Source organism: Eleginops maclovinus, chromosome 6 (assembly GCF_036324505.1).
Source record: "Eleginops maclovinus isolate JMC-PN-2008 ecotype Puerto Natales chromosome 6, JC_Emac_rtc_rv5, whole genome shotgun sequence".
In the NCBI taxonomy this organism is placed as follows: Eukaryota; Metazoa; Chordata; class Actinopteri; order Perciformes; family Eleginopidae; genus Eleginops; species Eleginops maclovinus.
The window spans coordinates 11,404,278-11,430,906 of NC_086354.1; the positions used below are offsets into that span (position 1 = coordinate 11,404,278).

The window sequence follows — 26,629 nt, forward strand, 5'->3', positions numbered from 1 at the left end:
GAGTGTTTGTTAAGCAGTATTTCTCAATATTCTGTTTTTTTTTTTGTTCAAGTTAACTGGGGTCATGTTTGCATTCAAAGGCAGTGGATTCCAGACTGTCCAAGATTAGGAATGTGAAGGTTAGGCAATCTGGTGAACAGATGTGTGTGTGTGTGTGTGTGTGTGTGTGTGTGTGTGTGTGTGTGTGTGTGTGCGCGTGTGTGTGTGGGTTGGGGGGGGTGTGTGCAAGCGTGTGTGTGTGGGTTGGGGGGGGGTGTGTGCAAGCATCAGCCTTGTCTGTGTACATTTAGACTGGGTTTAGAACTGAATGACCCTAGGCAGAAAGTTCTCTGTGGTTAGAGAAGGGGGGGGGGGGAATCCTGTAGAGAGGTGGTTTAATTCAACTTGGACAAAAAAAATAAAGAAGAGTTGAATCAGATGGAATCTGCAGGACAGGATACACCAAGACCACCCAAATAACCTAGTTTTAAGGACAAACACGTTATATTTCTGCATTCAGGATAATCAGTATTTTTGCACCATTTTACAGAAGGTGGGAGTTTAGTAGAAACTAAAAAAAACAATACCACTGTTAGTCAACATTTAATGAAATAAATTGGATTTGTGCCAACATGCTCCAGAGATTACATTTTCAAAAGAGGACAAGCCACCCCTTGATGCACTGTATAGTTACACAAACATAACCCTGAAACAAATAATTGACCAGTAGCCTGTGCAGCTTATCATAACAAGGCCTGGGTGCGGTTTACACATCGCTCCAGCCGCGCCTTTTCCTGTCACAACGGAACGGCTGTGCGTAAGGACGGCGGGTCAGCTGACAGCTATCAGAGGACCCGGAGGAAGGAGCGGAATTAGCGGGTGTGTGAACTGGGAAGCGACTGGATCCTGGCAGAAGCTATATCCGAGGACATACGGGGAGCGAAAGACTGGTGGCGTTCGTGAGAGAACTAGGGTAAGTTCACTATAGCTGAGACGGTAACGTGTTTCTCGTCAAAATGATCAACTGTAGCGAGATAAATGTTTCGGGAAGCCGGTGAAACTGTTACAATCGGGTTCGATGCTAGCATTAGCATTGTTAGCTGCCGCTCCGTTAGCTAACGTCAAGCTAGCAGCGGCAGGTACTATGCTAACCGACTAGAGGCTTCTTTTCTACTAAATATAAAAGCACACAGTATACAATGTCTGTAATCAGTTAACGGTTTGATTTATTTGTGAGCAGTCGGTGTTATACATTTACATTTCTAACGTGTTCGCTGTCGGTAATTAATAGTATTGCGTGTGAAATGGTGGTCAAAAGGTCTGGTTTTCTTTTACCGGAAGTCCGTTTAAAATTCCGCTCGGCTCAACGCTGCTTGGCTGAACACCACCGCCTGCAAGCCTGCTATCGTAAGCTAAATTAGCTAGCTACCTTTCACTCGGTCTATTCTCCATCACTTTGAGCTGAAGGTCAAGTCTCCATCAATGTTGTAGGCACTTAAGAAAGCTTAACACCAAGGTGTACATGCAAACATGTCCCCTATCGATCGACGAGAAATGAGAAAATATGAAAAATGTATGAACGTTAGGAGATGGCCCGACCGAGCAGACATCTTGACTTCGACCAATAAAAGGCCGATTAATCCCGCTCACATCTTTTGCACGATTTACTCTGTCACGACCCGGCCAATTCTTCCAAGGAACATTATTTTTTCATATTAGAAATGGTTGTGTTGTATACTTCCTCTGTCCGCCGTGTGTTTAAGTTGTCTGGCCTCTGTCTTCGTGGAATTTCAAGCATGTCCTTCATCCTCTGGTTTCCAGAACCTTTATTTTTGAATGACAAGAAATTGCTATGATTTGTTTCTCATAGACGCAAGCAAGCTAACACAACATCTTCACTGTTTCTAGTTGATATTAATCATGGTGTTTAAGTTTAATCTTACATTGGATTTAACCAGATTCAGACTGCAGCAGGTAGTAAAATGCAACCCAGTCAGAGCAACAGATTTGTAGCTGGCTACTTGGTGACATCCTGCTCCAAACTGGTGGCTGCTAATCTGCTGTTAATCTTACTTTGTACAGAAACAAGGATTTGACTGTAGAGTGGGGGGGTGGTGGAGTCTCCCCAGTCTTTTTCAAAGGGATTTTTGATGTGTGTATGCACATGCACGTAACTAACATGAGTCACCACGGTAGGGCAGCTGCAGGATATATTCAATTGGCAATAGAGTGATGTGTGTGCATGAGAGAAAGAGAGACAGGGAAAGCGGATGTGAGAGACAAGTGCTTCCCTGTACTGTTGGTCACTCCCTCACTTTTCACTGCTTTCACTTCTTAAGCATCCCTTGTTTCTCTTTCCCCGTTTCCTTCCTGCAGTCTCTCGCTCTTCTCATGCGGGGTTTGGTTTCACCATGGCCAGTTGGGACTGAGAAGCAGCCAAAATGATCGGAGGATTGTTCATCTACAACCACAAGGGGGAGGTCCTCATCTCCCGGGTCTACCGAGATGACATTGGGTATGTTTCACAGGAGCAAAACTGGTATAATATGTATCCTACGTTTTGGGGGACTTCACTTCAAAGAGAAGGGCTTGATCCAGCAGGGGTGAAGGGTTCAGATTGATACGGAAAGGTAGAAGGAGGATTATGTCCCTCTTCCTAGCTTAGTAGTTGACATAGGTGTCTTTTTAAAATTTTTTAGTTATCTTCTCGGAAATGTGGTAAGCCAGGATTAAATTTAGGACAGTATTACTAGCCCTTAGAGAAAAACAAAGTTTGTCATGATTAGAATATGTAGTATTTATTTACAAGTAGAAACTCCCAAAACAATGATAAATAAATTAAAAAAACCTAGGGACTTTGATAAATAACCACAATAATACAAAAGTAATATTGTTGTTTTCATTCAGTATTGAAACTCAGTTTCGATACACGACACAAGTTTTCTATTTATATCAAAATGGGACTTAAATACTGATACCTCATGGTCAATCATCTTAAATAAAAAATGCATGGAGGGATGGGGAGTGAATACGGTCGGTGGCTCATTTTAAATGTTGAACTAAAAACAGACTAAAACAACAAATCAAGCTGAGGCAGGAGCCAATTCCTTTGAGTGAGTATGTAATGGCGAGCCGTACTGTAGCTAAAGAATGTGAATATCTATCTTATTTACTGTTGGTCTTTCTTCCTTTCCTACCTTATTTGTTTGTTTCTTTGTGACACATGCTTGATGTGATTCACCTGTATTGGACATAGCCTTTCTCCATGCATACACCCAGTTATCACTTTTTTGATTGCTTTGAGGGCAGGTGTCTCCTGAGCAGACACCCGTCCAGTGCCATGTAGATTTACACAGTGAGGGTCGGCAAGGTACAGAGAGGGCACATAGTGTGAGTTATGTAGGTACGCAGCAGGTTCAGTAGGTTATTTTTGTGTGTAGACCTTTAAACCAACATTTGTACTCAGTCATTTCAGGATTGATGGTCCCTAAAGTATCAGACTGCATTTGAACGTATTCCTCCTATGAGAAACATTGACAGTACAATGCATGTGCATTTGTTATGATGATGGATACTTATGAATGATCCAAACATATAATTGAGGACCTCTTTAACAGCCAAACATCAAGGGCATCAACAGCATAAGACATATCGAGCCAGCTAATATTACTTAACTGTTATTGTTGACCGCTCGGCTCCTGTTCGTGCACAGTAAAGACACGCACCATAGCTGCATCCCCCCCTTGCCCCAGGCCTGAACACCTTCTCTACGCAGCTGACCAAAACTCCTGTGCTAGCAGAGTAAACATCAACACCTGCCCAGTGCTCCCAGTCCAGGCAGCACGGCTACCTGAGCCAACAGCTAACTAGCTTTTGGCAGTTCCTAGTTCAGTTAGCATTACTTAGCATTAAGCTAAACTTTCTGTCCATCAGATAAAGATAGAGAACACTAAAGATAAGATAAGAGGTACTTTATTAATCCCAAACTGGGAAATTTCCCCCAAAATCAGTCCATTTACAGGAGCCTTACGCTCCCTTCCATTGAGGTTGGTCGACCCGCTCAGCAAAGACGCATAGTGCAAACACTGTCAGTCCGTGCACAGTCAGATGGAACTGACAGACGCCATTATCCCTCCTACAAGTCAGCGTAGCATCAAGGTTATATAGTCCCCCATGATAGGCCCTAAAGCCTTTTAAACATTTCATTCCGTGAATTTGTTTTCCTTAGTTGTAGGGTGAGAGGCGCTAAGAGTCCTATGAATATGGGCACAAACAGAGTAGTATATGCTGCACTGACTAAGACGCCATAAAATATTTAGTTTGCAGGTTTGTGACATGCAGGTTTACTTTACTGCGACAATCCCTTCCATCTTTTGTCCTGTTTCTAGGCAGCAATCAGTAAAATAATGGTCGCTGCTTTATCATTCCAGTCGTAGCACAAATAATATGCAGCTGCTCGCCTCCGCCTCTTCAGACACAGCACAATGTATATTACAGAATATCACTGATTGGTTCTCGAAGAACCAAAACAATTTTCATGCCCCAATAACCACAGTTTCTTTAGCCAAATAATGAAAAAAGGAAAATCGTCATTTAGAGAAATTTCCCTGGAGTGCTGCAGATATGACATATTTTTGAAGGCCAACAGGGAAGTAAGCATTATTCTCTCAACAAGAAAAAGCAACCTCTAGCCTCATTGAGCCCTTTTTAAGGATGCGTAACAGCTAAAAAATGACCTTGTTTCTTGCAATTAACCCAAAACCCATTAAAAGAAAAATCTGAAGTGTAAAAATGCTAACGTGAATCCAGGTTTAAGGCCAGAAATTGAGCTTTCTTATTATGTTCAGTAGAAATCCAGGTTTTGTCTCCACTATGTTCCCACGGCGTCATTTGCTAATGGTGATCCGCCCTGTTGCCGCAACACACAGAGTAAACCAGACTGATAATGTTGCGTTGGAGTCTATAATTGCACTTGTTTTGATATTGCAGTTGAGCTGAAGTAGAAATGGATTCACTTGAAATAAATATGCGGTTATGGAGCGACACAATGAATCAATATGCACTTGCCATGCTGTTGTCAGGCTACAGTATGTGAAAGAGCAATATGTTGTGCTCGGACTTGTTCCCGACATGTTCAGTAACAATGACGGCATCCTAACAAACACCATGTTACTCACTCTGTCTGTGTACACGATGCACGAAAATGTCTCTTGTGCATTTTTGTCTCTCTCCTCTCCTTTTACTTCATCCTTTTCTTCCTCTGTATCACCATTTTCCTCCATCTGTCCATCTTGGCCCCTGTAGGAATAGGTAAGAGATGCTCGAGCCTATCAAGCATGACCCCTCCCCCGCTCATGGCCACCGACCAATGACCCCCCTCCCCTGAAACCCCTAACTGCATGCCCATTGATTCCACAGACGACTTCCTGATACTTCCTCTGAGCATGAGTCACCTGTCATGACATTGCAGTGGTAAATAAACCACCTGATCCTGAAGTGCAGACGTCAGTTCAAACCAAGGCAACACATCTAGCCACTGCCATTCGATTTATTACTTAAGTATTAGAAGTGTTATTGATACTCGCAAGCAGCTTTACAAGTTCCTAAGCATGTAATCTGAGCATGGGGGATGGCGGTTAACGTAGTTCGTACCACCTTTGACAACAAAGAAATTGGAAAACTGTTTCGATATGTAGAAGATATAGTAACGTATAAAAGGTGTATGGTCACAAATAACCTGAACAAAAATATGGAATTTTAAATATTTTAGGCCTAGAAAGATACTCAAACAATCAGGTCAAAGGTTTAGGGGAAAAAAGAGATGGAAATTGGCTTAATATTATCCAAATTAGATAAGACAACTTCTTTCATCATTCCTCACCAATACTTCACTGAATGTTTCATGATTTTTCTTCAGCCATTTCATTTTTAGAGCGTATAAAAATAGTAGTGTTGAATATAAGTGAAGTTTGTGCCAGGATTGGGTGTTCCTGTCAGAGCGTGCTGCATCCTCTGCACTAAACCCTGTTATTTACAAATCCACATTCAGAAAGGCTGCGTCTCCCTAAAGCATTGTGGCACTAAGGTGAATGTTATCGCACTAGACTTTTCAGTATTGGAAGATAACTCGCTATGGAGTCCATATAATTAAGTATTTTGTTGCCTGGGTGTCATCCTAAACTCTTCCCTCTCCCTCCTGGTAATTATGTGCATTTACACAAAACAACGCTCCTGTTTTCTAAGTGCACATACTCAAGGTACCGTCTCCCAGTTGGTTGGGAAATGTTTTGATTATTTTGTGTTCCTCGTAATATGCTGTTGAGGTCTGAAGGGGTGATTTATTTTGAGTCCAGGGGAGAACTGGATCTTAAATATTCTCCCAGGATGTCGTAGGATGGGTTGGTGTTAACAACATTCTGTTATGTGAAAGCCTGAAACAATTCTCCCAACTCAAACGTCCCTGTCTCTTTTTCTCTGTCTCTATTCCTCTCGTCCTCGCTCCCGATTTCAGGCGCAACGCGGTCGATGCGTTCCGTGTGAATGTGATTCACGCCCGACAGCAGGTTCGATCCCCGGTGACCAACATCGCCCGCACCAGTTTCTTCCATGTTAAGCGCTCGAACATCTGGTTGGCGGCCGTCACCAAGCAGAATGTCAACGCCGCCATGGTGTTCGAGTTCCTTTATAAGATGTGTGATGTCATGACGGCCTACTTTGGCAAGATCAGCGAGGAGAACATCAAGAACAACTTTGTGCTCATCTACGAGCTGCTGGATGGTAGGAGACGGAAACTGAGATGTTGGTGTGGAATCCATAATGTTATCCTCAATATAATCGAACAAATCAGAGTCTGAGCATCCCAGGATCTTGTATAATCAAACCATTATTCTATGAAGTATATTTTTAATAGTAGAGATGCCACAAGGACTGATACTTCAGTACCCAGATGATGCTAAAATACTGAACTGTAAGAAAAACAAGTGTTAGCCTCGTGTCTAATGGTGTCCCGGAGTGACAGTGTGTCAACAGAGGCTCCATAAATCAGAATCTGATTCAGAAGTCCTTTTAGTCCCACAAGGGTTTTTATTATCATATGCACAGTAGTTCCAGTGTAGTTATGGCAATGAAATCTTAGGTCCTGAGCTCCTCCAACATAAGACAACAAAATGAAAATAGTGCAAAATGAAACACAGTTTGATGAATGAGAATAAATAGTGCAGGTTAGGTTGCTAGACCAGTCTATAAGTAATGCAGATGAAGTTAACGATATACATGTCAGAAAAATAAATAAATACAGTAAGCTAAATGATGCAGGGAATGTTGATAGTGACCCAGTATATGCAGGATTCTATGTACATGTAAACAGAACAACAAGTACAACAACAGAATGTAGGGGATACATATTGTACAGTGAAACCCAATGAAATACTGTTTGAAGTGATAACTATTAAGATAATAAGTTAAATAAATAGTGAGATGAGCGGGGAAATGAACTTTTGTTACATCAAAAAGTGGCATAGACGCAAAATAGCACAGCATAAGCTAAGCTGACTTATTAGGATATAGAAGAAAAGCACACGTAAATGATACTAGAATAAAGTAGGTAAGTTAAAAGGTGCATTCGGCAACTGTATAAGCAAAGTAATTATGACTGTCCAACTTCCTAAATATAAAATGGTAATAAAGAAGTGCACGCTGAACACTACATTTCTGAAATCGTGACAAAACCAAATTCAAAGGGATCCGTTTGACATTATAAAATTTGACTCGGTTCTTTCCACTGCTGCATGACTCGTCTCACCCACCTTATCTCTTACCGAAAGTTTATCTGTTTGTGTTCACACAGAGATCCTGGACTTTGGATACCCCCAGAACTCAGAGACTGGAGCTCTGAAGACCTTCATCACCCAGCAGGGCATTAAGGGACAGGTCAGTAAGAGGAGTCTCAAACTGTTACAGTCCTGAAGCTTTTAAAGTTCACTTTATGTTGAAACAGCTTCTGAGGTGTTGATTCAGCTACATTTTAATTTAAGAAGCTGTAGTTTGTGGTGCTGTTGGGTTTTATTGCATCACACTCAGATGTATGTGCTTATATCAGTGTGGGTAGACTAAATATCAGAAACGCCTCTCAATATAACCAAAGACTGGAGAATCACGAGTCATAGACGGGTGATAAATGTGTAATGGGGATGCCTTTTTTCTTAATCTGGGTTAGGCGGAGACATTAGACATTTTTATTGCAGTCTACGATGGTGTGATGTAATTATATCCACACTGACAGTGAGTTAGAGACATTCGTGGAAATTATAGGAGGTACTGTAGACACAAAACTACAGGAAGCGATTAGTGGGAAGGTGTAATGTTAAAATACAACTCGTAATATTGTTTTTATTAACATTTATTTTCCTGTTCTCTCCTTGTTTCCCCTCAACTGCAATCTTGGACTCTGCATAATTCAGCACCAGGTAAGAAACAACGTTCTAAGGAAATCATTTTTCTCCAGGTCACCTTTGTTCGTCTCTCTGTAGTGCAAATGATCCTCTTTCATCCCCACCGTCTGTTGGCGGTCTGCTCTTGTCAGTGGTGCTACAGTTTCTCTCCCTGTCTCCCCAGACAAAGGAGGAGCAGTCTCAGATCACCAGCCAGGTGACGGGGCAGATCGGCTGGCGGCGTGAAGGCATCAAGTATCGCCGCAATGAGCTTTTCCTGGATGTTCTGGAGAGCGTCAACCTGCTCATGTCACCACAAGGTCTGTACACCGGGTGGGGGATGGCTGAGCATGAATAATTTATTGGAACTGTATCATACAGAACCACTGCTGACAGTACTTCACCCCGTCTGTTTTTAATACTGCTCCGTATTTATAGTCAATATCTTTTATAGTGTACATAAGACATTTATTTATCAATGCTTCTCGGACTCTATGAACGATCACATACAATCTATTTATAAGGTCCACTTTGAGGCTGTTTGTGAATCTTTCTCAAACTTGATCTATTTCACTTCCAAAATTGAAAATCAGAGCAGAATGATTGCCTACCGACGGCTCTAAACATACTGATGATCGGGAGCCTAGCAGCTAACGATGCTAACAGTTATACCCTTAAAGGGAAAACTGTAGGCCTGGCTTTCCGTTTGCCCCCAAAATCCGCCAGTCAGGACGAAATGATTGCCTGTAACCACCGTGTGAGAGCAAAGTAGAGTCCATTAGCTATCCAGAGGGACATGCATACGGACATACATGAGCAACAAGCCTGTTCATGTTTACCAAAAAAAAACGAGACGTTTGAAATGCAACAGAGGGACGGAGACCAAAACATTACTCCACCATATCGTTACATCGCAAGTAGTTAATGCTTTATCTACATTAGTGTTGCAAATCTTTAAAAGAGAGCAGAGTGCTAAGAGAATTGAGTCCTTAAAACAAGAACCAAGTGGAGGAAAATCTGATTTGTGGTGTGTCCGGTCTGAGACTCACGTTCTTCCCCATCGTGTCCAGGCCAGGTCCTCAGCGCCCACGTGTCGGGCCGAGTAGTGATGAAGAGCTACCTGAGCGGGATGCCCGAGTGCAAATTTGGCATGAATGACAAGATTGTCATCGACAAGCAGGGCAAGGGAGGAGCATCGGACGACGCAGGGAAGAGGTGAGAGAAACATCCAGCACGCTGCAACATTATTTCATAAAATCAACTGTACTTTTAAAAGCAAGGCTGAAAATCATTTAATATGCAATCCCGTTTCTTTAAGAGTGTTACTTCTTAGTCTTGGATAGATATTCACTGTGGAAATGTAAGAGAGCACCCTGTCTGCTGTAGCCCTGTGTCTGTGCTGAGTGTTGTCTGTCTTGCTGTTTGCAACGGGACAGCTTTTACAATTTATTTTTCCATTTTTTCTTTCCTTTGGATGCATCTCTCCTTTCTTTCCCTCTCTTTCTTTTCTATGTGCTGTACCTCAGTGATTTAGGGGGAGGAAGGTACTGTACTGACAAATGTCCTCATCCTCTACAACACACACACCTACACACACCTGTCTTGTTGAAGTACATTAAGTATCATCTCATGCACTCGATACAAATTAAACACTCCATTTACGTATTTGGTGTACATGCTGGTTGTGTCCCTATTCTTTACAATAGATGGTTTATTATTGACTTATTTATTTATTACCCCACCTTACATCTAACGGGGGCTGTGGTGTTTTATTGCACGAAAGTGTCATCAACCACCAGGTTTTCATGTCTTGAAACTAGCAGTTTTATCTCTGTCCTTTTCTTCTGCTTATGGTGTTCTCCCTATTGACATCAATTTAGGGAGAGAAGTAGTCTTATCTATTATTATTATTACTAGATATAATTATATAAAAAAGTGAACTAATGTAGTTGTCTCTTTTTGTGTGCGTCTCTGAATGTGTCTTTGTCTTGCAGCAGCGGGAAGCAGTCCATAGCCATCGACGACTGCACCTTCCACCAGTGTGTGCGCCTCAGTAAGTTCGACTCGGAGCGTAGCATCAGCTTCATCCCCCCGGATGGAGAGTACGAGCTCATGAGGTCAGTCGGATTCTGAAATCATTTTAAAACCCTTCTGTCTGTTATCAAGCTCATGTGACAGAAAAGCGTGGGAGGGCAAGAGTGAGAGTAAAACCTTATTGAAAGCATAAACATGGAGCATTCTATCTATAGATATTTATTGTTCTGAGGAATGAACAAGAGAGGCATTACCACTGAAATAGCTTGAGGAAATCCTTGTTTATGCTAGAGGAAATGTAATTGAGTTACATGATCCTCTTATCTCCCCATCTCCTGGCAGGTATCGCACCACTAAAGACATCATCCTGCCGTTCAGAGTTATCCCTCTGGTCCGGGAGGTTGGCCGCACTAAACTGGAGGTTAAGGTGGTCATCAAGTCCAACTTCAAACCCTCGCTGCTGGCCCAAAAGATCGAGGTGAGCCCTTATCAAAGTTACTGTGCTAATAAATGCTAACAGCCACTAGCATCAAACACAGGGCATCTCTCCTCACAGCTCATGAGACTGTTTTAAAAGCGTGTATAAAGAATGTTTGCTTTGATGTTAAAAGCTCATCTGTCCTTATTATGAACTCCTCAGGTGCGCATACCCACGCCCCTCAACACCAGCGGCGTGCAGGTGATTTGTATGAAGGGAAAAGCAAAGTACAAGGCCAGCGAGAACGCCATTGTCTGGAAGTGAGTGATACAACCTCACACACCGCTTTATGCTCTCTGTCAGGTTAATGATTCACAGCTTCTCTGTGCCGTTTGCTTGTTTAACCGCTCAAAGATAGTCCTATTCACTCTTGTAAAACTGTTGTACTTATTTACTCTTGTTAGGGGTTTAAATTTGGTCCTTGTTGCTGAGTTCTGTCCACTAACAAAGTATGTGTGTGTGTGTGTGTGTGTGTGTGTGTGTGTGTGTGTGTAGGATCAAACGCATGGCTGGGATGAAGGAGTCTCAGATCAGTGCTGAGATCGAGCTGCTGCCAACCAACGATAAGAAGAAATGGGCCAGGCCTCCCATCTCTATGAACTTTGAGGTCAGAACACTCGCATGGTTGTTGCAGTCTCTGTAACTCGTAGCTTGTAAAACCTGTAACGGAAGTCATTTGAAAGAGCTCTGCTTCATCAATTACAGAGCTTTAAAAATGAATGCATTGTTAGTCAAATGTATCGCCAACTATTTTGAAAGTGTTAGTAATCTAGAAAGAAGGGAAAAAAAAAGAGTTCTCTGTTACTAGCTTCCTAAATGTGAATATGTTCTTCACTACTCGTATATTTAGAGTTGATATTCAGTGCTCTGGTCAAAAAGGTTTTTCATCATTTTCTAAAATAATAAACATCAAGTTAATGAATCGAGAAAAGCTCAACAATAAAACTGAGAATAATCCTTAAACGCATCCCTAAACTAGCAACTCATTTACTACCTGATTTAAATATGAGCTATCCTGTTGCGTATACTGAACTTTGTACAGAGTTGGACACCACACACTTTGACTACAGATTAAAAATGATGCCGGTATCAGCCATGTAAATCACACTGCCTGCTTCATTTCCACACCAACAACCTGTGTGGCCTACATCCCCAGCATGCCCCGACACGTCTTCCTAACCTCCCTCTTCTGGTCTCTCCGCAGGTTCCATTCGCTCCCTCTGGTCTGAAGGTTCGCTACTTGAAGGTGTTTGAGTCCAAGCTCAACTACAGTGACCACGACGTCATCAAATGGGTGCGATACATCGGCCGCTCTGGCATCTACGAAACCCGCTGCTAAAGCCGCTCCCGGCAGCGAACTGACCACTGCTCTCCCCTCCTCCCCCCTCTATCCTGTTAAGATTTTTTCTCCTGCTCCTTCCTACTTTGTCTCTCTCTCTCCTCCCTACAATCCTTATAGCTCCTCCCACCCACCACCACCTTCTCACCCCTTCCTAATTAGGTGTTGGAGATTGAATTTACATCGTATGAAAAAAAAAAGTAAATATGATATACTGCACAGATATATGCAAAATGTGAACCATTGTACCGTATATATCTCGTAGTGATGAGTAAAAACCTGTAAACCAACTGGTGTCCGAAAGATAAAAAGACGTGATGCAGGTGTGGACCAGGGGGAGAGGACCGGAAGCACCTCTGGGTGTCCCTCAGGGTCGCTCTCTTGTGTTTATCCAGTGTTATTATTCCACTATCTACTCTCCAGTTACTTTAGAAGTCCCCCACGTCCTAGAGGTAATCCCTGGTAAGATGAGTTGTAGCTGTTGTGCTTTAAATGAATCCCGATATAGTCCCTGTATGATTCTGTCTCAGTAGAGTCTACCCTTTAAAATCCAGATGCGTTGTCGGATTCTGTATTGTGGACTGATTGATATTGATCTGTGTTGTTTAGGACATTTGGATCAAAGGTCTCATTTCAAAGTCTCTTAGAGATGTTTTAAAAAAGAAAGAGAATGAACTGATAGTGGCTGAACTGTTTTTGTACTTTCTGGAAAGTGTATTGTTTTTTTCCCCCCTTGCTATTTTTCCAATACTAGTGAGCAACATTAAACAAAAGGGGATAATTCCAGTTTTGCGGTCTGAACATCATCCCGATGAGCTCGTCTGTGACCCTACTGTCCGGACTCTTTAGCACCGAGATCTACTTTGTCACACTGGTTTGATTCAAATGTTTTTGGGGAAATCAGTGTGTGTGCAGTGGGGTGAGGTCTCCCCCTGGTGTTTCTCCTCGTCACTGTCTGCCTCTTCATGTTTGTAGCCCTGGTGACCATTCTGTCCAATAAAATCTGACTATGTAACCAACTCTGCCTCCTCTCTGTGTTAATGTGTGGCTAAAATAATAAAAAGTTGTATTGGTAAAGCCCTGTTTGAGATATATATATAAGAAAGATGTATTAAATCCTAAATTTTGATTTGGTAGAAAACATCAATCTGATTCAATTATGGAAAAAGAAAATATTTTAACTATTGATTCTTTTGAGAATAATAAACACATTGTTCAGATGCTATTTGCACCCGGGTGAAAAAAACATCTCACAACAAAAAGAATTGATCACGGTCCAGAAATGCTTTGGCCAACATGTTTAATACACTTTTCCTGTCTCGCCTTTCCTCTACATCCAGGACTAAAAACAACAAAAACTCAAACAGTAAAATAACACATGATTAAAGCGCAGTTTAAAACATTTACATTTGTATCTAGCAGTAGTGAAAGTTTTCGGCTTGCCCTTCAGTCCTTTTGCCACCTCTGACTCCCGGACATGCTGACTGAGAAGTTCATACGGATTTAAAAGAACAGATTCCACAAGAATCGAGACGAGGGTTCCCAAAAGTATCTTAACACCAAAATCACCGCTAGATTTGCTTTTAATTCCAAGAAATAGGAATTAATAACAATGGGAAATCTGAATCACACCCTGGAGAATAGAGGCTGTAGCGGAGATTGATTTGATTGCAAGTTATTTTTGGGAAACCAAGCCTAACAACATTTATATTAGAGTCATCTCACAGTATTGCATTACATCTTCAGATCAGCTGTAATGTTTCATATTTCAGTTATATAGGAGACAACACACGCATACATCACTGGAAATGCAGGGAAAGCAAACCCAGGCCTGAAACAGATATTCCACCCAGTACCCTTGCTTCATTGCTGTAACCACAGCTCCGACCAGAAAGAAAAATAATGTTTAACTTTGTGCTCATCTCAGGAAACAAAATCAGTTCAGGGAAGGAGGAGGTAGCTACGTAAACGTTGATCTGGAGTTTTTAGTACAGAATTATGAACCCTCGACACCAGCAGTAGTCCTGCAGATTGGGGTAAAAAAGCTCTAAACGTTGATGCTTTTATATATTTTGTGTGTGTGTGTGTGTGTGTGTGTGTGTGTGTGTGTGTGTGTGTGTGTGTGTCCAATTTGAATGATTAAAAGGGGGGGGGGGGGGTCCAAAAAAAACCATAACATATACCTCCAGCCTGGCTCATGTTGATTCACTGCTCAAACTGTCCAAGCACTTCCAAACAGAAATGGTTAAGATAACTATCTGTACAGAGGATAAAGACGGATGAAACCTACAAAAATAAGTTTTTCTACATCAACATTTAAATGGGTCGTCCTTTACGGAACTCGTTGCGCCGCGAGAAAGGCGTCCAGTTTAAAACTAGTCTTCCAAAGACTGATTCTGGTCCACGGACATAAACATTTTTAAAGCAAATTTATAACTGTACGCAGTAAAGCTGAACCCAGATCTGTCAACAGGCGTTCGAACATGCCGACTTCAACATCACATGCACACACGCGCACGCAGCACCCCAAAGCAGGCAGACAAACTTGCAAAGCTGCTGTTTAGTAACACACTCGACCCCCAGGTTCAGACTCGACATCCTCTGGAGTTTTCCTGTTATTTTGAAGTCATGTCGGTTCCTTGTTAGTATGAGCAGAGTATAAACTGCCCCACATCATTTAATGGTCCAGTTTCCTGACCTGCTCTGAAAGACTTCCAGGAGTTGTGTCCACAAGCCCCCCGCTCCCACAACAAACTACACGTGCTGCTCCAGCCAGAGACCCAAAGCCACAAGCCGTCCCGCTAAAGCTATGACAAAAACAAAAAGCCCTACTTCACCACGCCACCCTGTAAGAACTCGTTGTGGATGGAAGAGTGCACCCCTGAACAAAGTGCTGGTGAGTGACTGATTAACGTAACATGAAAAAGTGACGGAGAAAATGTAACTAATATTCGAAGAACGTGACTAGTGGTACATTTTACTGACCAATACACAGAAACAAAGAGGGTAAAAATGGCTGTTTAAATCAAGAGCTGTGGAGGATTACAGGTAACGTGACACTGAAGTGCTAAAAATGTTAAATCATAAACAGAAAAAAAGAAATGGAAGCAGGAGCTGGAGGAAAACCATCGACAGCTCGGTTAACCCTTAGCGTCTGACTGCTACCCGACGGATTCACATGTGCTCTAGCTCTCGTCGTCTTCGTCATCGTCGTCCTCGCTGACGAGGTATCCGCGGGCCCCGCTGTGGTGGGGCGGAGGCGAGGGAGGAGGGGAGGTCTTGGTGAAGAAGGGGAGGCGGAAGGTGGGAGAGGGGGAGCGCTCCTCTCGGCTGGGGCTGCTGTTAGGGCTCTGCCTCGGGCTGATGGCCTGCAGCATGCGGCCCTTCCCTTCCTTCAGCATGTGCTTCTGTGGAGAGAAGGAGGAAACGTTAGGAGGGCCGGAACATCCCCAGGTGATGAAATCAATTTGATGCGAGCACAAGACGTAAACAAGGGATGAATTAAGGACTAAACACCATGCTTCAAACAGTCAGAGAGCCGTTGTGAGGCTTGTTTAATTCAGCAACATTTTATTCACCACTCTGTTTTCCCGTCTTAATGCTAAGCTAATGTAGCGGTCTGTCTAAAATACAAGGAAAAAATAAGTACATAAAACAAATGGACATCACAGACATGTTCGTGGATAAAAACACATTCTAAATTAACACTCTTGGAATCCAGAATCCCTTATAGATAGAATCCCTCTTTATTGTCACATACATGCACACAGCAGAGCACACACAGTGAAATTGGTCCTCTGCATTTAACCCATCCTAGTACTAGGAGCAGTGGGCAGCTATTGTGCAGCGCCCGGGGAGCAATGGGGAGGGGGGATTGGAGGTGTCCGGTGCCTTGCTCAAGGGCACCACAGCAGGGCCTAGGAGGTGAACTGGGACCTCTCCAAGTAGCAGTCCACTTTCCATATTTCAAGTCTGTTCAGGGACTTGAACCGGCGACCCTACGATTCCCAGTCCAAGCCCCTACTTACTGAGCCACTCTGGTTCATACTTATTGAAATCATTTATAAAAGGTTGACATGCAAAACAGCACATTTTTACCTCTACCCTGACTTTCTATCGCTGTTAAATGGGCTGTACAGTTTGTACAAACTGAAGGTGTCTCTGAGCAAGGCACTGGTCCCCGGGCACCGTACATACGGCAGCCCACTGGTCGGAACACTAGGATGGGTCAAATGCAGAATTTAAATGTCCCCTCTGTGCACACATTAAGGGTTCCTCCTTCCTTTTCTTTAATGTATGAATACTATTGGAGTGAACCAAACCTGCTTTAATGTTAGGTTAGCATTAAAACCCAACACCCAGTGACCTAACTCAGACCAGAATAGATCATTAGCATGTTTTGTTCCATTCCAAGGTTAATATGTTATTTTGTTAATATGCCATTTTAAAGTCTCAGGTAAATTAAAACATGTCCAATACATTCAGTGAAATAATGAATGCTTTCTGAAGCGTGTATTTATTATTACTATTATTATTATTATTATTATTATTACTATTATTATTATTATTATTATTATTATTATTATTACTATTATTATTATTATTATTATTATTATTATTATTATTATTACTATTATTATTATTATTATTACTATTATTATTATTATTATTACTATTATTACTATTATTATTATTATTATTACTATTATTACTATTATTATTATTATTATTACTATTATTATTATTATTATTATTATTATTATTATTATTATTATTACTACTATTATTATTATTATTATTATTACTATTATTACTATTATTATTATTAATAATAAACAAATATAGTAGCAAAAGGATTAGGCGTTTTTTGGTATGTTTTTACATTTCCACTGGAATACAAAGTCTCGGGGGTCAGTGCAACAGTAAGCAGTGTGACGGTGTGAAGCAGGATGTGTTTGTAGTCCAGCTGCTGGTTAAACAATGATTCAAACTAAACCAACATCCTCACCAGAGCTCCCTCGGGGCCAAACATCTGGAGGAAGTTGCCGATGAATTCTCGGGATTTCTCCTCCCATTTCTGGATGAGGTCGATGCTCTTCTCCTCCACCTTCTGGACAAACTCTTTGCTCTTCTCCTCCACGTCACGCACCTTCCTCTTCACTTTGTCCACGCGCTCCTGCAGGTGGTACTTCTTCTCCTGGTGATGAGTGGGACAGCAAAAGTTAGAAAAAGATGCAAATCACTAATTACAAATGACTGCCTTCACATTAGAAGCACCAGCTGAACGGAAGCTAATTGCCGTACGTTGATGAAGCTGACGTTGAGTTCCTTCGCCGTGTATCCTCTCTGCAGGTTGCGTCTGACGTACACATCGTAGTCTCGGACTATGCGCGTGATGATGTCAGAGGTGGAGATGCCCTCTGTCCGCTGGGTGGGAGCGAACATCCCTGTGGAGGGGAGCGGGGGAGGAGAAGGTCAGTACTCACCAGATACAGATGTAGGAATAGTTCACCCTTCCCTTTAAGGCTTCACTGTAGGTATCTGAATGCATGGAGTTATGCCTTAATGCTGCAATACCAAGGATTACAAACCCGCCTATAATATATCGATACTAAAACTGGAATGACACCACTGCAATAATCTGAAACATCAGGAATAATAGATGACTGAGCAAGGGACTTAAAATTCTAAATGTTGTATTTGTTATTAAAGAAACAAGGAAAATATTTTATACTTCAATTCAAGGCAGCGGAGAAAGGGAGAAGAAGCCACAGAACAACAGGAGGGAGTTATTGTACTATAGGGTGCATATACAGCCGTGGAAAAAAGGAAGAGACCATTCCAGTGTCTGTTGAATTCCAACAGAGAGAAAAATGATCAGTAGTTTATAGAATATAATAAAAAGAAGTTAAAAAAACATTTAACTCAAAGACATGCCTATCAATAATGAAGCCAGAGAAACTGATAATGCTGCGGTGGTCTCTTAATTTTTTGCGGAGCTGTATATAAATATATATATATAATCTTCATTTAAAAGACATTTAATCAGATCTTCACTGCTTCACATTTCTCGGGGTAATCCCTGCAGAGATCACCTAAAGAGCTATTCTACTGAGCTAGCTCTCACTGAAAAGATCTGAGGGAGTTTGAGTTTCTCTGATAAGCAGTGTACACACACATGAGGCTTCAATGTGCTGCAGTTAACAATGTTGGAGCATTTAAGAGTTTGCTATCTTGATTCAGAGTAAAAGACCTCTGTGTTATTTTTTATAAACTTATGGCGGCTCACAAGCCTCTGCTATGATACTGTTGATAAGCCGCCGGCATCACACACACACAACACCTGCTGACGCACTATCGACACAACTCGTAAATACGACTCATCGCTGTCTTTGTACTAATAAAATGTGATATTTAACAGCAAGGTAAACCTCTAGATTGGTATTCAAGCGATACTAATAATGACTTGATGAGTAAAGGTTAAACCACAGTTAAAGCAGGTAACCGCTTCCTGTAATTACATGTTACCACACCCCCACTCTTAGTTTATTTGCCACTCACCAGCTTCTTTGATGTGCTTGTACACGTCATCACTGCCTGCAGAGGAGTATGGGATGTCGTCGTGGGCCACAAAGTCAATCTGGAGAAGTCATTACAACACACGTGAACACAGCAGATTCACATCTACGAATCGTTACGAACACGCAAAGATATGGGGGGGAAGTTACAGAGGATCAGAATGGTGGCTTGTCGACTCTTCCACTCACGCGATGTTTTGCCAGGAACTCCGGCGTCAGCGTCCAGGGAGCGTTTCGCACCACTTCATCCACGTAGCGGCAATGGCTGATGGCATCGTATCGCTCATCCTCATTCATCACTGTGAAGCCCTTGTATTTGTGGGTCAGGTCATCACTGCACACTTTGAAAAGTTAAAAAAAATATATATATATATTGTTGGAAATTGTCAGGCTGAACTGGAACTGTCTAGATTGTTTTCCTGTTTTCAAGCTTCCGAAAGCAGCAGCTGATAAAAGGTCTGCTGCTGTGAAAGCCTAAACGGACGCACTTGTTCACACAGAAACGCTTACCTCCTACGATGAGGTGTGTGTTGGGGAAGAGGCACTTAGCCTGCATGAGTGCTCTGGCGTGGCCTGAGTGGAAGACATCAAAGATACCATCTGCATACACCCGCACAGGTCTGTCGGCTGGACGGAGACGAGGAAGCTAGAGTTATTATTCCGTACAGGGGGAAATTGTGCTTTTTGTATGACTATATTCAAGATTGAGCGGTCTTGTGCTGATATTGGGGGGAGGTGAAAGGTTAATATGATCAGGAGGCAATAAGTAGACATATTAACCGACAGAGTAAAGCATAAGACTCACGATGTGTTCCCCTCTTCGCCTCCTCCATGTTGACTCTCACGTAGGGTTTTTTAGTCACTGGCTCCAGCTCATCTGCAAAAGGCGCAGGGTGCTTCAATCCCTACAGCACCCATTCCAAAAGAAGAACAAAAATGTCAGCCATTTAGTCATTTGTTATTTTTTCACATCAAAATTATAACAAGACACCTCAGTGAATACGTTTCTATTCTTATGTTGACTATGGAAAATGATCGCGCTATCATTTTTTAATATCCTTTCCTGGAATTTTGTGATGTGGCTGTTCGTGAATGTGTGACACAAAAACCTTGGTCAAGAAAATACATTTAAAAATGTTTTAATGATTGTGAATTCTGCGGGACATAAATATAGAAGTTTTTCTTCTGGTAAATAGAGCTATGCATACACATATCTATATGGAGAGAGAGAGACAGTCATAGCGGCCTACTCAGAGCCAATAGAAACTGCTGGACACACACGCTGCTCAATGACAGTCGAAGAACACAGCTGACTCACCACAGTACATCTGGGGATTTTCACAAGCCTCTCTGCCTCCTCTGTGTCCCGAGTGGAGCTCTCTCTTCTCCTCTTTCTGGACAGCAGCATGTCGCTGGAGCTTTGGGCCTCCATCTGTGTCAAATGTCAAGACAAACGATATTAAATCAGATCATACTGAACACACGCCGTGCACTGCTTTCACACCTTAGAGAAAGACAGATGCAGATGCTGCAGTCTGACTCGGTATAGTGTTTCCACATACTGGACATGAACTCACTGGACATAAATATAGTAGTCATTATATATAGCATTCAGAACACAGATATAGAGTTCAGTGACTAATGGCGGATGACATATCCTGAGTCAACCTTGACCCAGTAACAAAGAGAGAACTCAACCTACTCAACCACCAGGAAGCATTGGATAGAAAAAGCAGCTTTCCCTGACACATAGGAAGGTCAACTGGAATTTTTAAAAAACACCACCTGTCTCAACATGAAACATTTTTCCTGCTGCTATCCTGATGCAAATAAGTAAATATTTACTTTTACATGAGAAGATCCAGCCCTGCTTCACCAAAAGTCTGCCAATTTCTGTATTACATGATTTCAGCTGAATGAAACTGTCCATATAAAAGCAAGATGGATGAATTTCCTTATTCCTTCCTTAAGTACTGTATATACATTTTTAAAAGTATAAAAAAATGTAATCAGAATCAGAATTCCTTGATCAGTCCCGCAGCCGAGAGATTTACAGTGTTTTACGGCAAAGGCATACAATAATAAAGGATTTCAAAGCGGTATGTAGATATATCAAAATATGCCTGGAAAAAAAGAAACTTAAGCCAAATACAATACATTTTTCAATTATTCCTTGAATTGTTGGGTGAGTAAAAGACAGCAAACAGTAGGTCAACTTCATGAAACATCTTGTTTTACCAATACAGCACATGAAAACCTAAAGATAAAAGCAGTCACTTCCCACATTAAAGAAGCTGGAACCAGAAAATAAATCAAACCTAGAAGAGTGTAAGTTAGTGTCGTGATCCCATAGCTATCCTGCTATAACAGAACTTGGACCTTTTATCTTTTCATAGCTAAAACCGAGATGGAAATACCTTCAGAGATCCCAGCCACGGAGATGATGTGACATCCACCCTGTACGTCTTATTTAGTTAAACAATAGAAACTCCTGCTGTTGTCCCAACACGACAGATCCTGTGGGGGTAAGGCTCTGATGCATTCCACACATTCCATCAGGCATAAATAAATAAAGCCAGCTAAAAGGGCGGGACCCATTCAGTGTCTTGCCTCATCACTTCTTTAAAGGGACAGTTCGGATTGTTTTGCGGGGGTTGCATGAGATTCTTCAGGAACACCGGCACTGAAGATAAGGGGACTGAAGCTATTTAGATTCTCTTTAAAGGTGCCAGACTACTTTGAGAAACAGCTTAATTTTACCTGACAGAACATGTGAGTTGCTGACTGGACATTATACTCCAAATATAAAAAGGCACACTTGGAGACTAATATCATTTCTAAAATATGTGTTGGTGCTGCCCTGCCCACAGGAAAGTTTGCTTAGCCTCTTTGTGTGCACACCTGACTGCTTCTCTTAGCTGGGGGTGAGCATTGCCATCTACTGTAGGCAATACACTCACTATGGACAAGACCCTCATACACACCCACTTTAAAATATATGCAGTATCCCTTTAACTTGCTCAACAACCCTTGGCTGAACTGAACGGTCAGTTATGAAAGTGTGACTCAGTAAAATGTGTGATAGATCTTATTAGTGACAGCTACCTGATCCAACACCGGGCTCTTGCACAACTATCCCTCCGCCTCTTTATCTTGGCAACAGCTGAGCTAAGAGAGCAAAAAGCCCTGCAGGATTTCACACACTTTCAAAGGAGATTTACATGAGCAGCACATGTCAAAATAACTGAAACAGGCTGCTATAATAAGAAAGCAACCAAGGGACAGTGCACAGTCTTTTGCTTTGCAGCAGAGGTCAATGATAGCCCCTGCAACCTTAGTAAGACAATGCAAAAAATGTGATTGCAATGTGGTGTAGCTTTAAGTAAATTCAGGGCTGTTACTAACACAATTGGAATTACAGATAAGATTCGAGTAAATGATGTCTCTAGAAATTGTGAACACTGCTTGTCACAATTCCCCAGAGCCCCAGATGAAGTTTTCAAATTGCTCATGTAGGTCAAACAACAGACCAAAACCCAAATATATTCTGTTTACAACCACATAAATACTCAGATATGAGAAGTTGGAACCAGAGATTCATGTTTTACATTTGTATAAAAAAACAATAATGATTACTCGATGATCAAAATAGTTGTTAAAGCTATTTTCTTTTGACTGATAACATTGTGGACTTGGAGATCCATTAAAAAGACACCATTATAATGTTATGGTGCTTTTGGTGGAGTTAAAATTCAGAAGTCAAAGGCCCATTTCGCTCTACGGCCTGAAAGTTCCCGGACACAGGCTTCAGCTGCATTTCACACAATGTTCCCCTTGTCTGCTTTCCTACTGAGTTTAATATGTCAGTTAGATAACGTCACACAGGCATGCCAAAACGTATTCGAGTTAGCATAATACACAGTAAGCGTTGTTAGACTAATGACAAAGTTAAATCAGTGACTAAAACAGCTGACAGACAAGTTGACTGGCCCCACTGGTTGTGCAGCTCAACTGTCAAACACTGGCTTTCTGGACTCTTTCGCCTCCGGCAAAAATCATTAAAATCGATGTGCTAATTAAACCCAGATGGTAATATTAGCTAACGTTCAACATCTTGTTCAGATTTCTGCTTACTTACTTGTGTACGATTTAGTCCGGAATGCTGCTTTGCAGGAGTGGGCGGCTTCCTAGACTCGTACTGCCAGCAGGCTAGCTAGCTAACTGCAATAAAGCTAGCTAAAGCTGCTATATACCGTCGAATGCTAGCTAGCAAGCTAGCTGTTAAGCTGATTCGATTGTAAGCTAACTTTAGCCGTTAGCTCGCCGGTTAGCTGACACCAGCAACAACGGAAAGTACGACAAATCTGTAAATCCAACGCCCCGGATATCGCTGTGTTGCTGGCCAAAAACTGTTACTAACGTTACCAAAGGGACATATAAATTATCAGCAGTGACAGCTTGCACTACAACGCTGACAGGTCACCATCCAGGAACTTCTTCTTTTCTTGAGGTAAATTGGCGCTTGACAACCAAGGAAGCATTACCGCCACCTACTGGACTGGAGTATTGAATAATAAATTCAATATTTTTTCAACGTCTGAGTGTAGCCTACAGGCCTTCAGTCAGATTAAGCTTGGAAAACTGCACAGTTTCACTACATTTCTGGATGCCTATGTGAACTTGTTTTTGGCAGAAACTCTACAATGCATGTATTCGTCTCTGACTCAGGAAACAGTTAACCCCCCTGTGTCTATATCTGTATATCTTCTTTGATAATTAATGCAATCGCTAATGTAATATTTGCTATACTTTTGTCCACTGAACTTCCCAATATATACCAAAAGGTTGTATATTCAACTGATTTAAAACCTGCAAGAATGATTTCTCAAGCCTCTTGGGGGCAGCAAAAATCAAGTGTCAACAACACTCACACAATCTTAAGAAGTTTAGGTATGGTAACAGGCAGCAGTAAGAGAAACAAGAGCAAAGGGTGAAAGGACCAAATGTGCTTTGTTTCTAATTAAAACAATTCCAGCTTTTAGTTACGTTTTTTGTATATCTCTAATTATGTTTCTGTATGCCAGAATTTTATTAGGAGTGGAGTATTTTCACTGTCAAAGTCAACTTTCTCAAAATCCAGAGGAGTAGAAAAAATATATATATACGTACACCTACGTATATAGGTTGCATGGTTAAAACAGGAATACGGAGCAGCACCTTGAACAAGCATCATGGAAATATGGCCCAAGCATGGCAATGGAATGAAGGGTATGGTGCTGAAAACATTACTCTAGAGCTGTTCCTCTTGTGTCCTGCAGAGAGCTCCAGGACAAGCTGTAATTTCAGTTGAAGATCAGAGGGGCACACGTTACGATAATTGATACCCTGAAGGTGCTAGAAAAGCTACTGTACATTGCAGTTATGCTGCTATTCTGTGGTCGCCTCCATTCTGGTTTCATTCAGAGAAAGGAGAGCAATAAGGGTATTTGATGCTGTTAAGAAGTGTTTATCGCCACAAAGGTCACTGGTAATCCTGTTTTGAAAATGTGTTTTAATATAGTGTAAATGTTCCCAGATGTGAGATCCTGCAACCCTCATATATTTTTGGGATTATTAATCACTAAACAATGGAGATATAACTTAGAATCTTATTCAACATTGTAAACGCTTTGTAGTTTTTTATTTCCACAATTTCCTTCTACAACAAGACAAATCCATATGCGCTTTTATCCACTGACAAGTAATGGCTCAATTTATTGTTTGAATACAGCCAATATTTAGAAATAATGTAAAAGTGTTACGCTGACAAGCCTGCAAAAATTGAAAAGATAACGTCAGATTCCTACGGCATTTGATGTTGTTTTCTTATTTTATTTTTGCCATTCTAACAGCTTCTGTAAAATAGGTAGATTTATTCTGTACGGCTGCTGTTTGTCCCAGTATACAGGTAAAATAAATGTATACCATTTACAAGTAACAGGTACCCTGACCCTTCCATTTTTGCGTGCAAAGCAATTACCAGATGATGTTCACCATTAGCCACCTGGCAAAGCCCCTATAGACTCCCTGTCTCCTTCTTGCTCTCTTTGATCGCAGCCTTGCCTGCTGTTTTGAAGGATAGAATTAGCTTCACTGTTGAAATGACAAACACTGAGCAGGCAGGCGAGCCCCGAGGATGAGGGTAGTCAAAAGATGACCAATAAATTCATTGAAGCCAGAAAACAAGGTATGTGGTTGCTCTGAGGGAGGTTTTTGGTCTGATATTATCACTCCATTGCATTTTCTAGCCAATGGGAAGTCCAAAACAAAGACTAACACACATGGCATTTGACTCTAATGGGTTATACAACAACTTTACTACCAAAAGTCATTACTAAATTAAGCCTATTCAAACGTTTAGAAATGTGGGGTTGTTAATATAACATGGCCACATTATTTTATGGATAACTATCTTAGTTTGACAACTGAACCCACACTTTTGTCCTTAAGTCAAAATAAAATAAAGAAAAATGTTTTCTCAACATTGTATTTTCAATGGAGAAGGGACGGACAATGTGTGTGTATGTGTATGTGTATTTTTCTATTTAGGCATTCAGAAATATATGCATCAATGCGGAAACTAATAAAAGTGGTGTTTTTAAGTCCCTACACAACAATTTCCCAGGCTGCGTTACAGTGGTGTTTGGAAGAAGCTAGCCCATAATTCTTGCACATTTCTTGGGGACTTAAACAGCAGGTAACTTGGCTCGCCCTCTATTTTTTGACTGGCCAACATCAAGTTAAAAGGACATATCCAGCTGTTTTGGGACAGAGGGTTAATTTCTACCTTCCAGGCATGTTTTGTCAAGAATTAGGCTACAGTAAGAGGGGTGCATGTCGCAATGGTTTGCATATTTTGGCCGTAAAACTAAAATGTTGTTATGTGTTTGGCAGCTAAAGATTTAGGAAGATGGAATTTTTCTTTAATGCATACATGCTACATCCACTGATGGCTTCTTCCAGGAATATGACACCATAGCAAGAGCTGAGAAACTGGACTGCTTGGGCACCCATAGGTGCCCTGCTGTTGCAGGACCATTTCCTGTGGCTTTACAAGAAGACCCGTTTTGTTTGAAGTTGGTCTTTTACTGTTGGTGCACACTCAGTGTGCTAATGAGATGTTCCACGTCTCAACAGAAAATGCATGAGGGTGGAGTTATACGCTAACTTGCTGCTCAGTGGCCAATGGAAAGGCCCCGGTATTATCAGCAGTATTTATGAACAGTTATGTTGTGCAGCACATTACAACAGGACTGGGGAGATGCACCATCAGGTGAGTACGTTGAATTTTCTTTCTCACTTTTATAGGTCAAGTTTAAAATTCTCATAAGGAACATTTGCTTCGCATTTGTTTAAAAAAAGACACATTTTGTGCAGATATCTCTGCCAGATGTTTGGAAGATACTAGTTAGTTACTTCACATGAAATTAAACATCTTTGGAAGGTGATTTTCTTTTTTTGGGTATTTTGCTTTGCCAGCAGGGTATCTTCAAGTGTCCCTGCATATTTTTATTTCAAAAATGTTTTGTGTTTTCAATATGCATGTACCTGCTTATACTTATTTAATAGACTTATGTTTTACAGCAGTGATGTAAGACTGAATGTAAAATAATGATTTTGCTTGATATTTCAACTGCAGATGCTGAGGATGATTTCCCAGGTATCCTCATTGAGGGCATTATGCTATGTGTTGTTAATGCCAGGTTTGTCTGAATAAATGCATTAAATCATTCTATTTTCATCTGACCTTGAC

The 26,629-nt window shown here is 41.4% G+C and overlaps 2 protein-coding genes across 3 annotated transcripts; one reads left to right on the forward strand and one right to left on the reverse strand.

Moving 5' to 3' along the window:
• Window positions 1-698: 698 nt before the first annotated feature.
• LOC134865727 (AP-2 complex subunit mu-A-like) lies at window positions 699-13,278 on the forward strand. The gene is made up of 13 exons (XM_063885408.1): window positions 699-952; window positions 2,356-2,494; window positions 6,491-6,756; window positions 7,826-7,908; window positions 8,439-8,444; window positions 8,593-8,728; window positions 9,479-9,623; window positions 9,935-9,952; window positions 10,403-10,525; window positions 10,785-10,920; window positions 11,083-11,180; window positions 11,416-11,527; window positions 12,125-13,278. The coding sequence occupies exons 2-13, from the start codon at window positions 2,421-2,423 to the stop codon at window positions 12,257-12,259; spliced, it is 1,332 nt and encodes a 443-aa protein (XP_063741478.1). The 5' UTR covers window positions 699-952; window positions 2,356-2,420; the 3' UTR covers window positions 12,260-13,278.
• A 264-nt stretch (window positions 13,279-13,542) lies between these two features.
• pcyt1aa (phosphate cytidylyltransferase 1A, choline a) lies at window positions 13,543-23,344 on the reverse strand. Of its 2 annotated transcripts, none has more exons than XM_063886650.1 (9): window positions 22,976-23,344; window positions 20,156-20,269; window positions 19,643-19,742; window positions 19,348-19,464; window positions 19,027-19,178; window positions 18,821-18,899; window positions 17,564-17,706; window positions 17,268-17,456; window positions 13,543-15,666 (listed from the first exon to the last, which is right to left on the reverse strand). In XM_063886650.1, exons 2-9 carry the CDS (start codon window positions 20,267-20,269, stop codon window positions 15,445-15,447), a joined length of 1,116 nt encoding a protein of 371 aa, XP_063742720.1. In that variant the 5' UTR covers window positions 22,976-23,344; the 3' UTR covers window positions 13,543-15,444. The 2 variants fall into 2 exon arrangements, with proteins under 2 accessions (XP_063742720.1, XP_063742722.1); XM_063886652.1 differs by lacking the exon at window positions 22,976-23,344 and adding an exon at window positions 21,255-21,373.
• Window positions 23,345-26,629: the final 3,285 nt, after the last annotated feature.